A 15402-nucleotide genomic window follows, 5' to 3' on the forward strand; every position below is an offset into this window, starting at 1 on the left:
ATGCATGAAAAAACAAAGTGAGGGAGAATCATTCCTAATGTGTGAGACTGGCAGGAAATGTGCGGATACACAAGTTTATCTGGCTAAGTTACAAACCCGGGTCCCTGATGCAGGCCCCTGCAGTCTCCACATCGTGCGTTTGATAGTAGTTTTGGTTATTTCATCCATCCATCCATCCATTTTCCAAACCGCTTATCCTACTGGGTCGCGGGGGGTCCGGAGCCTATCCCAGAAGCAATGGGCATGAGGCAGGGAACAACCCTGGATGGGGGGCCAGCCCATCGCAGGGCACACTCACACACCAGTCACTCACACATACACACCTATGGGCAATTTAGCAACTAAATTTTTGGAATGGGGGGGGAAACCAGAGTACACGGAGGAAACCCCACGACGACATGGGGAGAACATGCAAACTCCACACACATGTGACCCAGGCGACGACTAGACCCAGGTGTATAACGTTTGAGGAAGTAGTATGTTGTTAAAGTGTGTTATTAATTAACATTATTATTAAGAGTGTAGTGAAAATATTGTGGTATGTTATTAGGGCTACTGCTTTGACTATGCTGAGAAACCAAAACGTCTGTAACAGAATAACTTCGTTTAGTTTAGTGATTAAATTCCAGCAGGGGGCGCTATTTACTCTAAGTTATTTCCATACGGAAGATTTATACTATTTAAAAGTGCCCATTCTGCAGCGTGTATGACAAAGATCACAGACTCCAGTAGAAGGATTAACTCACATTTATATACACATATACGTCTACCTATTTTCTTGCAAAAATCTGCATTGTGTTATTGTTCTTATTCTATATTAATGCATTAGTAAATAAAGCACGCTATCTGGAAATCCCCCCCACCCCCCATTTTCTAAAGTACAAATTCAAATAATAATAATAAAAATGTAGTTTCAGTCTCCCCCGCTAATAGCTTTTCCTTTTACGAACGTTTACCGAACGTTACGATTAAGGTATGAAAACGCTGAAAGTGTCCGGTTCCTTTGATATCGCCTTAATGTTCTACCGTTACTACTAGAATATCATTGACTTGAATTAAAGGTGCGATGGAGCCGCCAGTCATGCTGCCGTTTTACGGGCCAAACGTAACGGATTCAACGCCTGACGACGCGTTCGCGCAGATACACGAAGCATACAGCGCTTTAGCAAAATGTTTTATTATATAACAATGTTATTCAATTTTAATTTAGTTAAATTGATGTCCAGGTAATAATATTCTTATGTTGACATTAGCAGGATCTTTGTTAAAATGTAAAAGATGGAAATAACGTTCCATTAAGTGAGAACGCTCTCTGCCAACTTTGAGAAGATCTTTGCATGATGTTGGCCGAAGTTCTGTGAAGGATCCCCATTAGCTGGAGAAGCCTTGTCATGTTTCTGTGCTGTCGCCTCTATAAATTAACACACATGTGAAGCAGCAGCACCGCACTCGCCACTGTAAAGCAACAACAGGTTTTCCGGTTCACTCCAACGTCTTGGTGCATATATACTGCGGCGCCACAATGAAGCGGAAGATTGAATTTAATGAGACCCGAGGGGTGGGATTGAAAAGAAGGCAGCGTGTGAGCCCGAGAAGCGCCTGCCTGTTTGTGAAGGGAAAGCGGCACATGGGTGCAGAGAGTGTTAAAGTGCTTTACGGGGCGTGAGAGCGACATGTCCGGGGAAGGAGCGCCGGGGACCTGCCAGTGAGGACTCTGCGCCCCGACCTCCGCATCACCACACCTCCACCGCCACGAAAGGGAGCTGCCTTTATTCAAGCGATCCGCCGTTTCTCTTCCGAATGCTGGGAGCCATGCATGAGAAATACAGCCTGACCTCCCCCGAGAACCTGCCCCGGGACGCCGAGGGGAAGGAATCGCTGTTCGCTGGAGGAACTCTCCCAAAGCGAGGGATGCTGGTGGGACTGGATGTCATCTGCCTGCTCGTAGGTAAATAACACTCTCTAAAAGTACCGAATATCTATCAGATCACAAACATACCCGACTTTAAATACAAAATAAAAACATGTCTACTGGACAAATGGAGGATATGAATGTCAATGGATGCCTGATAAATTAGCATATATTCCAAGTTGTTGTTTCACTTACACCCCAAAACCAGAAATGAATAATTACCCCAACTATTCACCAAACCTTTCTAATAGTTACCCAAATAAAGCAATTACCAGAGATACGGGTTATTCTCATAAAGAAGGCAGGACATAGCTTAACTGTTGATGTGTCTTTGAAAAACTCACTGTCTTCACGGATTAATCCACGTGAAACACGGGAATTATCTGGCTGCTACTCAAATAGAGCAGCCCCTTTAGAGCATGTGTCCATACAGTTGTCTTGTAGTTGAAGGAGGTGAATCATTTTCCATATGAACTGAGTACAGTTTCTGGAAGAGAAGAATTTGCATATAACCACCTTAACTTAATGGTAGGATGACATTATAGATGGTCTCTAGTTTCATTGTATGCCTTTAATGAAGAGCAGTTCTGATGCCACATTAAAGATGTCATATTATATACCGAGCACATTATTATAACCGGCTTTGGTTAAAACATGTGAAACTCTGCACTGGGAAAAATAAACGTGCACAGTAAAAAAATGGCAGCATCCAACAATATTGGTAATGTGAGTAATCTAGGGTGGCATGGTGGTGCAGTGGTTAGCACTGTTGCCTCACACTTCTGGGACCCGGGTTCGAGTCTCCGCCTGGGTCACATGTGTGCGGAGTTTGCATGTTCTCCCCATGTCGTTGTGGGGTTTTCTCTAGATACCCCGGTTTCCCCCCACAGTCCAAATACATGCTGAGGTTGATTGGAGTTCCCAAATTGCCTGTAGGTGTGTGAGTGTGCCCTGCCATGGGTTGCTGCCCCATCCTGGATTATTCCCTGCCTCTGGACATCCGCAACCCTGAATAGAATAAGTGTTTTCAGAAAATGGATGGATCAGTGTATGTCTGGATGGATATATGTTCGTAATTTAATTCACAAATGTCATATCTCAGGATCATAGCTGAGGTAGTAATTCCCCAAAGATCCAAGCCATAACTTATTTGCAGTTTGTCTCTCCCAGTGGAGTTGCACAATTTGAATTCCACTTTAATGTTTGTTCACTTAAGCACGTTACATGGGGGGAGGGGGTATTTCAAAGGACTGTCCACAGTTCACACAGGCTGGCTGCATGTTGTGAATTAATGCGCACCAGCTGCCTCGCAGTGTTCCAAGGAATTTATTTGGTTTCCAAGACGACTGTGGTTCTCAAGGAAAGGAGAGTCAGGGGGATTTGCGACGCGTATAAATACCCCCATATCCAGCTGTTTACAAATTGAACTGCACTTTGCCCTCCATGTTTTCCCCCATTGAATCTGATTGTATTTGCGTATGAACAACAATCTGCCGATGAAATAACATGATGTAGTTCCATTAGCCTTTGAAAATGAGAGCAGAACTTTGTGTTTCCCTGAAAGTCCAGTGCCTGGGTGATTTAAGGCAAACAGGGTTGCGGGGTGTTCTACATTTAAAATACTTAAACATGCTTTGCGTTGCAATTTAAGATACATTTTTAGGGAGAGAATTTAAACTGGTGTGTATGTTACAGGTGGACAGGTTTGACGTCACTGACTGTGACAGCATGGTCTTTTGCACTTTGACATGAGAGGAGTGCAGCCACTCCCCCCCCCCCCCGCCTTGCTCAGCTGACATGGCCCTCAACACGAGTGAACGCAGATCCAACGGGCCGTGCCCAGAGAGCCGGAGAGTGCATCTCACACCACAGCGGCAGGGATGGGCTCCGCCCGCCTTGCTCAGCTGACATGGTCCTCAGCGCGAGTGAACGCAGACCCAACGGGCCGTGCCCAGAGAGCCGGAGAGCTCCTGTCCTGCCAGTCTGATCACACGTCATAGAGGGGAGGGGGGCCACCCTGAAAAGGAATATAACTTTGAGCATTAAAATGAAACCAAACCTCAAGCAGCTATGTTACTCTACACTGGTTTACAGTTAAGCTTTGCTGTATTATGAAGTGAATCTCTATTTGCATAAGTACATTGGAATGTTTTTTTTCCACATATCCCATCATGCGCTGTCTTTTTTAGGCTTACACACATAAAGAGATGAGAGGGATCAGTGTCAGCCATTTATCCAGTCCCCCTGCAGCATTTTGGGGTGTCAAGATGGAACTGTTCTGCCAAGGATAGGATTTGAACCAGAAACCTACTGATCACAGGCACAGTGGGCTGTTCTGCTGAGTCACACAGCACCCACTGTACCTGGGGAGCAGCTTTATGTGCTTTTCTCCTCTCTGCTTTATGTATAATCCTTCATTGTTCCAGCTTGACATGAGGTTTGGGCCCCGGTGATGTGACTGCTTTATATAGTTGCAGGATCAGTGCTAGTGTTCTCCTGCCGTTTGGTGTTAGAACTTCCCACCTTCTGTGGCATGGAGGCGAAGGCCGCCTGTGTTCCAGCTGCGGAGTCTGAGGGGGGGCGCTCACACTCATAGTCACAGCTGGGACATTATAACAGGCAGTGAAGGAGTAACAACACCGTAAAAGCCAAACACAAGAAGCAGAGTTGTGTAAGATGCAGGGAGGGAGTGGCCCTCTGCTCGAGTGACAGTGTGAACGCCCAATCAAAAGCATCAAAATAATACAGACCTGAGAATATATGTATTTGAAGTTAATAACGTTTATCTTAGCTGTCCAAAAAGTGATTGGAATAAACAGGCACTTTGTTATGAAAATGCTGTTACTGGTGGTGGGGGGAGAAATTGGCCAGGGTTTTTTGGCTGCCCTTTCCATAGCACATTACTGATCTGACAGGTGACTGCAGTTGCCAGGTTACCGGTGTTATCTTGCCTTCCTCCCATTGGCTGCTGCCATTCTGTACGGCACCATGTGACCTGCAGTGTGTGAAGATGGTAGTTGACATTGGCTGGGAAGTTATGCTTTGTCAGGTTAACAAAGTTGGGCTTCTAAGAGATGCAGAAAACAACCGAACCTAGAGCAGGGATTTGATCGGTAGAATCGGAGTGATAAACCAGGCAGTAATTCATGTGCCAAGCCAGCATCTAGCAGTGTGGAGTCCCCATGATGGTCAGCCCCACGATTCAAGCACAGACACACTTACAAGTGGGGATGATGTAATGCTCCAGCGGGTTGGTGATGTCATAATGCAGCCTAATTAAAAATGTATGTGGGCTCAGCTCCCCGGCTGTAATTATTCCCTTTGCCAAGCTCGAGGGGCCTGGGGTGCCGACCTGCTTGGTGGCTAGGCTGACATCAGTGCCTGGCATCTCTGGGAAAGATGGCCCCACCCTAGGTCCTCAAGGAAGACTTTCCAGAAGCTTCTTTCAGCTTGCATCTGTTCACTGTGCGCGTGGGAGCCCTGAGTGGGGACTCTTTTAAGGCACCATGTCATTCTTTTGTTTTTGTGTGCTGTGGGATGTCGACGCCTTTCGAGGGACCGCGATGATGTCACATGATGTGGCCCGTTCCATTAAAGGAAGAAGCAGCCCAATGGCCATATGCAGCCCACTGCTGTCTTTTAGCCCAACACCCATCCCCTCAAGGGTCAACCTGAGAAAACCATGACCGTAACCTCAAATTAGTGGATCTGAGGTCGTGACCATGACCGAATCCTAAGGCGAGAGCTTGGAGCACTTTGGCAGGCCAGGCTGGCGGCTCCCGCTGTCTCCCGCTGTCTCCCGCTGTCTCCTACTGTCTCCCACTGTATCCCGCTGTCTCCCGATGTCTCCTACTGTCTCCCGTTGTCTTCTGCTGTCTCCCACTGTCTCCTGCTGTCTCCCGTTGTCTTCTGCTGTCTCCCACTGTCTCCTGCTGTCTCCCGTTGTCTTCTGCTGTCTCCCACTGTCTCCTGCTGTCTCCCGTTGTCTTCTGCTGTCTCCCGTTGTCTTCTGCTGTCTCCTGCTGTCTCCCACTGTCTCCTGCTGCCTCCCACTGTCTCCTGCTGTCTCCCGCTGTCTCCCGTTGTCTCCTGCTGTCTCCCACTGTCTCCCGTTGTCTTCTGCTGTCTCCCACTGTCTCCTGCTGTCTCCCGTTGTCTCCCGTTGTCTTCTACTGTCTCCTGCTGTCTTCTACTGTCTCCTGCTGTCTCCTACTGTCTCCTGCTGCCTCCCACTGTCTCCTGCTGTCTCCCGCTGTTTCCTGCTGTCTCCCTCTGTCTCCCAGGCCCAGTCCCAACTCCTGGAGCTGGAGTTGTAAATGCTTGTATGCGCGGAGCAGAGCTTGTTGTCTAATCGCCACCTTACTCCTGGATAACAGTAGGGCTGTGAGGAGAGGGACCACTGACAGTCGCTGAGAAAGTGCCATGTGCTTCCGATGTATGGGAGCCCCCGGCCTCTGCGTACGTATGTGTTTCTGCAGGAGCCTCCAGCTTCTGTGTATGTACGCATTTCTCCAGGAGCCTTCGGGCTCTGCATAGGCATGCGTTATCTTGGGAACTTCTGGCTTCTGTGTATGTACGTGTTTCTGTGGGAGCCTCTGGCCTCTGTGTATGCATGCGTTAGTGTGGAAACTTCTATCCTCTATATTGCAAGGCCTCATGTCCTGGCCAGGGCTTTGGGATGTGGTCCAGATCTTGAATAAGGATTATGGAGTTTGCAACAGAACAGCAGAGATCTCAGGGCCTCAGATGTTGGGCTGGACAGTATGGTAAAATATTTTATCACAATTATTTTTTTTTTATCAGCCAATGTCGATAAATTTCATTATATAATTCATAAATCCATCCATTTTCCAAACCGCTTACCCTATTGGGTCGCAGGGGGTCCAGAGCCTATCCCAGAAGCAATGGGCATGAGGCTGGGAACAACCCAGGATAGGGGGCCATCACAGGGCACACTCACACACCATTCACTCTCACATGCATTCCTACCGGCAATTTAGCAAGTCCAATTAGCCTCAGCATGTCTTTGGACTGTGGGGGGAAACCGGAGTACCCGGAGGAAACCCCACGACGACATGGGGAGAACATGCAAACTCCACATACATGTGACCCAGGCGGAGATTCAAACCCGGGTCCCAGAGGTGTGAGGCAACAGTGCTAACCACTGCACCACCATGCCGCCCCAATTCATAAATCATAATTTTTAATTTCTTGACTTTGAAGTGCCGTTTATGCTTAATATTTCCTTAGGATTCCCTTTAAATATACTCATCTTAAACAGAACATGAAAAAGATGACAAACTGAATGCACTGCAAACTGGAACCTAATTTAAATAAATAAATTATACAATAATAATTCTTTTTATCGTAGAGTGTAGCACCAGTCACACGCCGACAGCACGGTTTACTGCCAGGCTTTTTCTCTGACTGCCTCACTGCTCGTTACAGGTCCGGGTTTGTCACTGCTGCTGCAGTAGGATGGCCGCCCCTTTTAGATCAGACGGCACTGCGCCAGTGTGTCGTTGGCTTCGTTAAGTGGCCAAAGTAGCGCCTCACCATGACATCTTTCACCTGGTTTATCCACAGTATCTCCTCTTTAGAAATACGTCGTAGCTGCTGACGCCACCACAGAAGTATCCTGTGAGGGACTGTCTTCCTCTCCCGTGACTCACGTGTATCACCAGAGCAGCAGAACAGTATCAGAACCCTGCTGTGCATTTGTTGTGTAGGTTGTGACTCGCAGCAGCCCAGTTTATTTTAGTTGTTGTTGACAAAGCACAACCGCTCGCTCACATTCTTCCTAGCGTTTCTGAATTCTCTGGGCATTATTCCTGTGTGGATTTTTCAGATTGAATTTTACTATGGACTTTCGTTTTGGATTTCAATGGATCACCTTATTGGACGGGCTGCTTTGCACTTACCTGCTCTCCCAGTGAGCTGCCCTGTTATTCTGACTGTTTTGTCTTTCATCTGCCTGTCTTCTCTATTGCATAATGAATCCCCCATTTGTGTTTTTATGCCTGCGTTTGCACTTTAATTGACTTCAATTCAATTAAAAAACCTTTATTTGTCCAGGAGGGGCAATGAAAGGCACACAGGGCAGCTGAACAAAGGACACAATGACCTAAAGTGCAACAATGTTTACAGTGTTTAGAAGATACTGTGCAAAATTGCAGTCAATCAGGTGGATGAGAACTGAATAAATATGCAAAAGGGAGGGATTGTTAGTGAGTATGGGCAGAGGGGGGGTCACTGCAGCCGGGTCAGCAGAGCCGTCGTCCTGAGGGCAGCCACTCAAACTTCGGGAACAGAGCATGGGAGGGGTCCTGCAGTCGGGACAGCGGGACCGTCATCCTGAGGGCAGCCACTCAGACTCTGGGAACAGAGCATGAGAGGGGTCCTGCAGTCGGGACAGGGGGACCATCATCCTGAGGGCAGCTACTCAAACTTCGGGAACAGAGCATGGGAGGGGTCCTGCAGTCGGGACAGGGGGACCATCATCCTGAGGGCAGCCACTCAGACTCCGGGAACAGAGCATGGGAGGGGTCCTGCCGCCAGGACAGCGGGACCATCATCCTGAGGGCAGCCACTCAGACTCTGGGAACAGAGCATGGGAGGGGTCCTGCAGTCGGGACAGCGGGACCGTCATCCTGAGGGCAGCCACTCAGACTCCGGGAACAGAGCATGGGAGGGGTCCTACATTCGGGACAGCAGAGCCGTCGTCCTGAGGGCAGCCACTCAAACTTCGGGAACAGAGCATGGGAGGGGTCCTGCAGTCGGGACAGCGGGACCGTCATCCTGAGGGCAGCCACTCAGACTCTGGGAACAGAGCATGAGAGGGGTCCTGCAGTCGGGACAGGGGGACCATCATCCTGAGGGCAGCTACTCAAACTTCGGGAACAGAGCATGGGAGGGGTCCTGCAGTCGGGACAGGGGGACCATCATCCTGAGGGCAGCCACTCAGACTCCGGGAACAGAGCATGGGAGGGGTCCTGCCGCCAGGACAGCGGGACCATCATCCTGAGGGCAGCCACTCAGACTCTGGGAACAGAGCATGGGAGGGGTCCTGCAGTCGGGACAGCGGGACCGTCATCCTGAGGGCAGCCACTCAGACTCCGGGAACAGAGCATGGGAGGGGTCCTACATTCGGGACAGCAGAGCCGTCGTCCTGAGGGCAGCCACTCAGACTCTGGGAACAGAGCATGGGAGGGGTCCTGCAGTCGGGACAGGGGGACCATCATCCTGAGGGCAGCCACTCAGACTCCGGGAACAGAGCATGGGAGGGGTCCTGCCGCCAGGACAGCGGGACCGTCATCCTGAGGGCAGCTACTCAAACTTCGGGAACAGAGCATGGGAGGGGTCCTGCAGTCGGGACAGCGGGACCGTCATCCTGAGGGCAGCCACTCAGACTCTGGGAACAGAGCATGGGAGTGGTCCTGCAGTCGGAACAGCAGAGCCGTCGTCCTGATGGTAGCCACTCAAACTCTGGGAACAGAGCATGAGAGGGGTCCTGCAGTCGGGACAGGGGGACCATCATCCTGAGGGCAGCCACTCAAACTTCGGGAACAGAGCATGGGAGGGGTCCTACATTCGGTACAGGGGTACCATCATCCTGAGGGCAGCCACTCAAACTCTGGGAACAGAGCATGGGAGGGGTCCTGCAGTCGGGACAGCGGGACCGTCATCCTGAGGGTAGCCACTCAGACTCCGGGAACAGAGCATGGGAGGGGTCCTACATTCGGGACAGCAGAGCCGTCGTCCTGAGGGCAGCTACTCAAACTTCGGGAACAGAGCATGGGAGGGGTCCTGCAGCCAGGACAGCGGAGCCATCGTCCTGAGGGCAGCCACTCAAACTCTGGGAACAGAGCATGGGAGGGGTCCTGCAGTCGGAACAGCAGAGCCGTCGTCCTGAGGGTAGCCACTCAAACTCTGGGAACAGAGCATGAGAGGGGTCCTGCAGTCGGGACAGGGGGACCATCATCCTGAGGGCAGCCACTCAAACTTCGGGAACAGAGCATGGGAGGGGTCCTGCAGTCGGAACAGCAGAGCCGTCGTCCTGAGGGTAGCCACTCAAACTCTGGGAACAGAGCATGGGAGGGGTCCTACATTCGGGACAGCAGAGCCGTCGTCCTGAGGGCAGCTACTCAAACTTCGGGAACAGAGCATGGGAGGGGTCCTGCAGCCAGGACAGCGGAGCCATCGTCCTGAGGGCAGCCACTCAAACTCTGGGAACAGAGCATGGGAGGGGTCCTGCAGTCGGAACAGCAGAGCCGTCGTCCTGAGGGTAGCCACTCAAACTCTGGGAACAGAGCATGAGAGGGGTCCTGCAGTCGGGACAGGGGGACCATCATCCTGAGGGCAGCCACTCAAACTTCGGGAACAGAGCATGGGAGGGGTCCTGCAGTCGGAACAGCAGAGCCGTCGTCCTGAGGGTAGCCACTCAAACTCTGGGAACAGAGCATGGGAGGGGTCCTACATTCGGGACAGCAGAGCCGTCGTCCTGAGGGCAGCCACTCAGACTCTGGGAACAGAGCATGAGAGGGGTCCTGCAGTCGGGACAGGGGGACCATCATCCTGAGGGCAGCCACTCAGACTCCGGGAACAGAGCATGGGAGGGGTCCTGCAGTCGGGACAGCGGGACCATCATCCTGAGGGCAGCCACTCAGACTCCGGGAACAGAGCATGGGAGGGGTCCTGCAGTCGGGACAGCGGGACCATCATCCTGAGGGCAGCCACTCAGACTCCGGGAACAGAGCATGGGAGGGGTCCTGCAGCCAGGACAGCGGAGCCATCGTCCTGAGGGCAGCCACTCAAACTCTGGGAACAGAGCATGGGAGGAGTCCTGCAGTCGGGACAGCGGGACCATCATCCTGAGGGCAGCCACTCAGACTCCGGGAACAGAGCATGAGAGGGGTCCTGCAGCCAGGACAGCGGAGCCATCGTCCTGAGGGCAGCCACTCAAACTCTGGGAACAGAGCATGGGAGGGGTCCTACAGTCGAGACAGCAGAGCCATCGTCCTGAGGGCAGCCACTCAAACTCCGGGAACAGAGCATGGGAGGGGTCCTGCAGTCGGGACAGGGGGACCATCATCCTGAGGGCAGCCACTCAGACTCCGGGAACAGAGCATGGGAGGAGTCCTGCAGAATCCTACACGCTGCTCTTAGAGTTTGCTGCTCACACAGGGATGAAAGTGCTCTGACCAGGAGTCCGATGATCTTAGAGCAGACGTTCACTGTGTTGTGTAGGTGGGTCCTGTGCTGCAAGTTAGTGGAGTGATACCAGCAGGCGATGGTAAAACAGAGGACACTCTCGATGAAGGGGTAGTAAAAGGTTCTAAGTTCTGCGTCTTAAATAATATGAATCTTTCATCTAGCAATAGCTATATATCCTAAACTGTTGTCCCATTGAGTGAGGCCTGAATTTACCTGAATTAGTGTAATGATGAACGTGCTTTATTATTCGGTCTTTCAGGATGTTGCCGCTGTGGTACCCTGCCTGTCAGCCTCAGCCTGATCTCCATCCTCTCCCCATCCAAGAAGCCCTGTCCACTCGGTTCCTCGCTTCCCTCGACCAGCCTTTCTGCCCCCCCCCCCCCCCCCCCCCCCCGAGGGGCCAGTGCAGGGTCTTGGCATTGAGCCTCTTTGTTGTACCCTCACAGAGCTGCCAAAGGGCCACAGTGACAGGCTTTCGGAGCATCATTGCAGGGTGGTGCAGTGGGTGAAAGAAGCTGCCTGTCGCTGGCCAGCAGTCAGACCAGTCATGCCGTTGCCTGGCCACACTCTCTCTTCCACTTTCTGTGACACAAAGATTCTCACAGAGTTCATCTGCACAGGTGGACCATCATTATTCACCCTTTAGTGGTTCCTCTTTTCTCCTGATGCGTTAAAGCCCTTCCCTTAGCCGATTAAACTTAACTCTCTTAATAATATCTTTGCGGTCCTTGCAGCCAGAAAGACAGCATTCAGGCGTCAATGAGTTTTGTTTTATATTTGATACATTTTTACATACAATATGGATTGGTGATGTACCGTTATAATGATTTGATTTATTTATTTTTCATATAAATATTATTTGACCCAGGTTCGAGTCTCCGCCTGGGTCACATGTGTGTGGAGTTTGCATGTTCTCCCCATGTCGTCGTGGGGTTTCCTCCGGGTACTCCGGTTTCCCCCCACAGTCCAAAAACATGCTGAGGCTAATTGGAGTTGTTAAATTGCCCGTAGGTGTGCATGTGTGAGTGAATGGTGTGTGAGTGTGCCCTGTGATGGGCTGGCCCCCCATCCTGGGCTGTTCCCTGCCTCATGCCCATCACTTCCGGGATAGGCTCCGGACCCTCCGCGACCCAGTAAGATAAGTGGTTTGGAAAATGGGTGGATGGGATAAATATTATTTGCCGTAAAATTGCAGGATGAACAGAAGGGGCAGTGCCAGAAAATGTAACATGCTGTACAAATGCTGTACGTGCGTATGTTTGAGGTACAAATCCAACAGGTGGTTCAGATGTGATGTAGTGACTTAGTGCTTTTCCTTGGACTAAGATTTGGTTCTGTTCTGGTTCAGGAACCAGTTCAGTTTGGAACCAGGTGCCAACGAGGAACCAGCCTATGTTTCCACCAATTTTTTCCCAGCATAACGTCATCAGTGGTGCGTGTAGCTGAGTAGGCGACGTTTACATTTCCCTGGAGTAAAGTAACAAAGTACTGTATTTAAGTAGCTTTTTTCTGAATTCATATTTTATTTGAACATTTTAAGTTGTTGCATGTTTTGCTGTCACTTTGTTACACTTCTGAGCTAAAATCCAATTTTTTACTCTTATACATTCAGCATAAGACCATCATTACACACCCAATAATAATAATAATTATTATTATTATAATAAACTATATCTAAAAAGTTAGCAACACACTTGAGTGTATGGTTTCAAAACTTGGAGTAAAATGTGAGTCATATTTTATTACCACTGAGAATCAACATCGTTATTTTCTCTCAACAATATATTTCTCACTTCTTTACTTGTATAATAATAATAATTTTAATAATAATAATAATAATGTTGCTGGTCAAGAATTAAAGTTAACAATATTCAAAATTAGTAGCATAAAAATTAACAAACAACGATGGATTCTGTAAGGTTACTCACTACTTATAAGACATGTCAAAGTACCAGCCCATGAGATGTTTATACGGGGGGGGCACCTGTTGCAGCACCCAGGGAGCTTTTGGTTAAGGTCCTTGCTCAAGGACCTGCAGATGCATTGAAGCTGAGCACAGGGATTTCGGTAGGTCGGCAGGGCTCTAGCAGTGTGCAGGGGTTCTGACAGTGCGCAGGGTCTTTGGCAATGTGCAGAGGATCCAGCAGTGTGCCGGGGCTCTGGCAGTGTACCCGGTCTCCAGCAGTGCGCAGGGGTTCCGGCAGTGTACCCGGTCTCCAGCAGTGCGCAGGGGTTCCGGCAGTGTACCCGGTCTCCAGCAGTGCGCAGGGGTTCCGGCTGTGTACCCGGTCTCCAGCAGTGCGCAGGGGTTCCGGCAGTGTACCCGGTCTCCAGCAGTGCGCAGGGGTTCCGGCAGTGTACCCGGTCTCCAGCAGTGCGCAGGGGTTCCGGCAGTGTACCCGGTCTCCAGCAGTGCGCAGGGGTTCCGGCAGTGTACCCGGTCTCCAGCAGTGCGCAGGGGTTCCGGCAGTGTACCCGGTCTCCAGCAGTGCGCAGGGGTTCCGGCAGTGTACCCGGTCTCCAGCAGTGCGCAGGGGTTCCGGCTGTGTACCCGGTCTCCAGCAGTGCGCAGGGGTTCCGGCAGTGTACCCGGTCTCCAGCAGTGCGCAGGGGTTCCGGCAGTGTACCCGGTCTCCAGCAGTGCGCAGGGGTTCCGGCAGTGTACCCGGTCTCCAGCAGTGCGCAGGGGTTCCGGCAGTGTACCCGGTCTCCAGCAGTGCGCAGGGGTTACGGCAGTGTACCCAGTCTGCAGCAGTGCGCAGGGGTCCCGGCAGTGTACCCGGTCTCCAGCAGTGCGCAGGGGTCCCGGCAGTGTACCCGGTCTCCAGCAGTGTGCAGGGGTTCCGGCAGTGCTCCGGATCTCGGCCAGTACGCTGGGTCTTTGGCAGTGCACCACGTCTCGCTGGGCTGTACCTCCTGACCCCACAAATTCTTAACCAGCTTCCCACTGCTGGCTTCCTGCTTCTTCTCCAGAGAAAGTCCTGCACTCAGCCGCTCTCCATTTGTTTATTCCCACATCCCCCCTCTTTCTAGCTCCCTCCTTCTTTCTCCCTTTATTCCTTTGCTCCTTCTTTTACATACTCCTTTCCCTCTCTTCTTCTTTGCTTTCATTGCATTTTCTCTCTCCTTTCCTCTCCGTCCATGATTCTCCCTCCCTCTCCTTCACTCCCTTTTGTTTTCCCTCTTTTTCCCACCCTTTTTACATTCAAATGTTAAGAATTCCTAGAAAAAATCAGAACAAGAGCAAGCAAACCAGCCTTCATCTGCTATAAGCCTGATTTTGTTTTTGCGCCTCTTTAATTTGGTTGTTGTTTGCTCACAGTGAGCTCATTTTGGCCTGTGGTTCTGAAAGTGTAAATTGGTACCAGAGCTGCTTGTGGGTCTGTGTGTTCTCAGGAAAACTTCACCGCTTCACCCACTTCTTCTCCGTCCTTCTCGCCATGGTTCACGGTCGGTTTCCAGAGGAGTTCTGGGTAATCCCCTGTCGCTCTTCCTTTCACACTCACTTGGCTCAGTTCACAGTCAGTTGCCAGATTGTTCTGTGAGGATTCCCAGCCTCTTCCTGCCTTGTTGCTAAACCATGTGCAAGCAGTTTGTTGCAAAGCACCGCACCTTGGCTGTGTTTACAGGCTGTTCATATCGTGTTCCATCTCAGTCATGTTATCTCAGGAGTGCGTTTTGAAGTTGTGACCCATGCATGTCAGGAGGATAAGTCATGCAAAGCAGAAAGTACCAGGGAGACCAAGCATGAATGTTGGAAATAACCCCTCTTGCCTCCAGCCTTGCTACTTGGATGAGACTCATGCGGCTGGTATTTACATCTGTGTGAAAGGAGACGTCACCTTTGATAAGTGAAGGCTCTTCTGTAAGTGCAGGACGCCAAACAGGAGCTCTCCACTTGAGCATGATTACAGCAAAGAGCTGAGGCGCATATAAACAATGTTTACAGGCTGTTCATATCGTGTTCCATCTCAGTCATGTTATCTCAGGAGTGCGTTTTGAAGTTGTGACCCATGCATGTCAGGAGGATAAGTCATGCAAAGCAGAAAGTACCAGGGAGACCAAGCATGAATGTTGGAAATAACCCCTCTTGCCTCCAGCCTTGCTACTTGGATGAGACTCATGCGGCTGGTATTTACATCTGTGTGAAAGGAGACGTCACCTTTGATAAGTGAAGGCTCTTCTGTAAGTGCAGGACGCCAAACAGGAGCTCTCCACTTGAGCATGATTACAGCAAAGAGCTGAGGCGCATATAAACAATGATAAGAAGATTCTGT

The 15402-nt window shown here is 50.6% G+C and overlaps 1 protein-coding gene across 1 annotated transcript in view; it reads left to right on the forward strand.

Annotated features, from left to right (window-relative positions):
* The first annotated feature begins 1184 nt into the window (after positions 1-1184).
* LOC125741765 (phospholipid phosphatase 3-like) overlaps positions 1185-15402 on the forward strand; it is a 25268-nt gene continuing 11050 nt past the window's right edge. The window contains exon 1 of the mRNA XM_049013076.1: positions 1185-1948. Coding sequence (XP_048869033.1) covers positions 1801-1948 — 148 coding nt within the window. The 5' untranslated portion in view covers positions 1185-1800. The remainder of the gene's footprint in view (positions 1949-15402) is intronic.

The sequence above is a fragment of the Brienomyrus brachyistius genome, chromosome 5, assembly GCF_023856365.1.
Source record: "Brienomyrus brachyistius isolate T26 chromosome 5, BBRACH_0.4, whole genome shotgun sequence".
In the NCBI taxonomy this organism is placed as follows: domain Eukaryota; kingdom Metazoa; phylum Chordata; class Actinopteri; order Osteoglossiformes; family Mormyridae; genus Brienomyrus; species Brienomyrus brachyistius.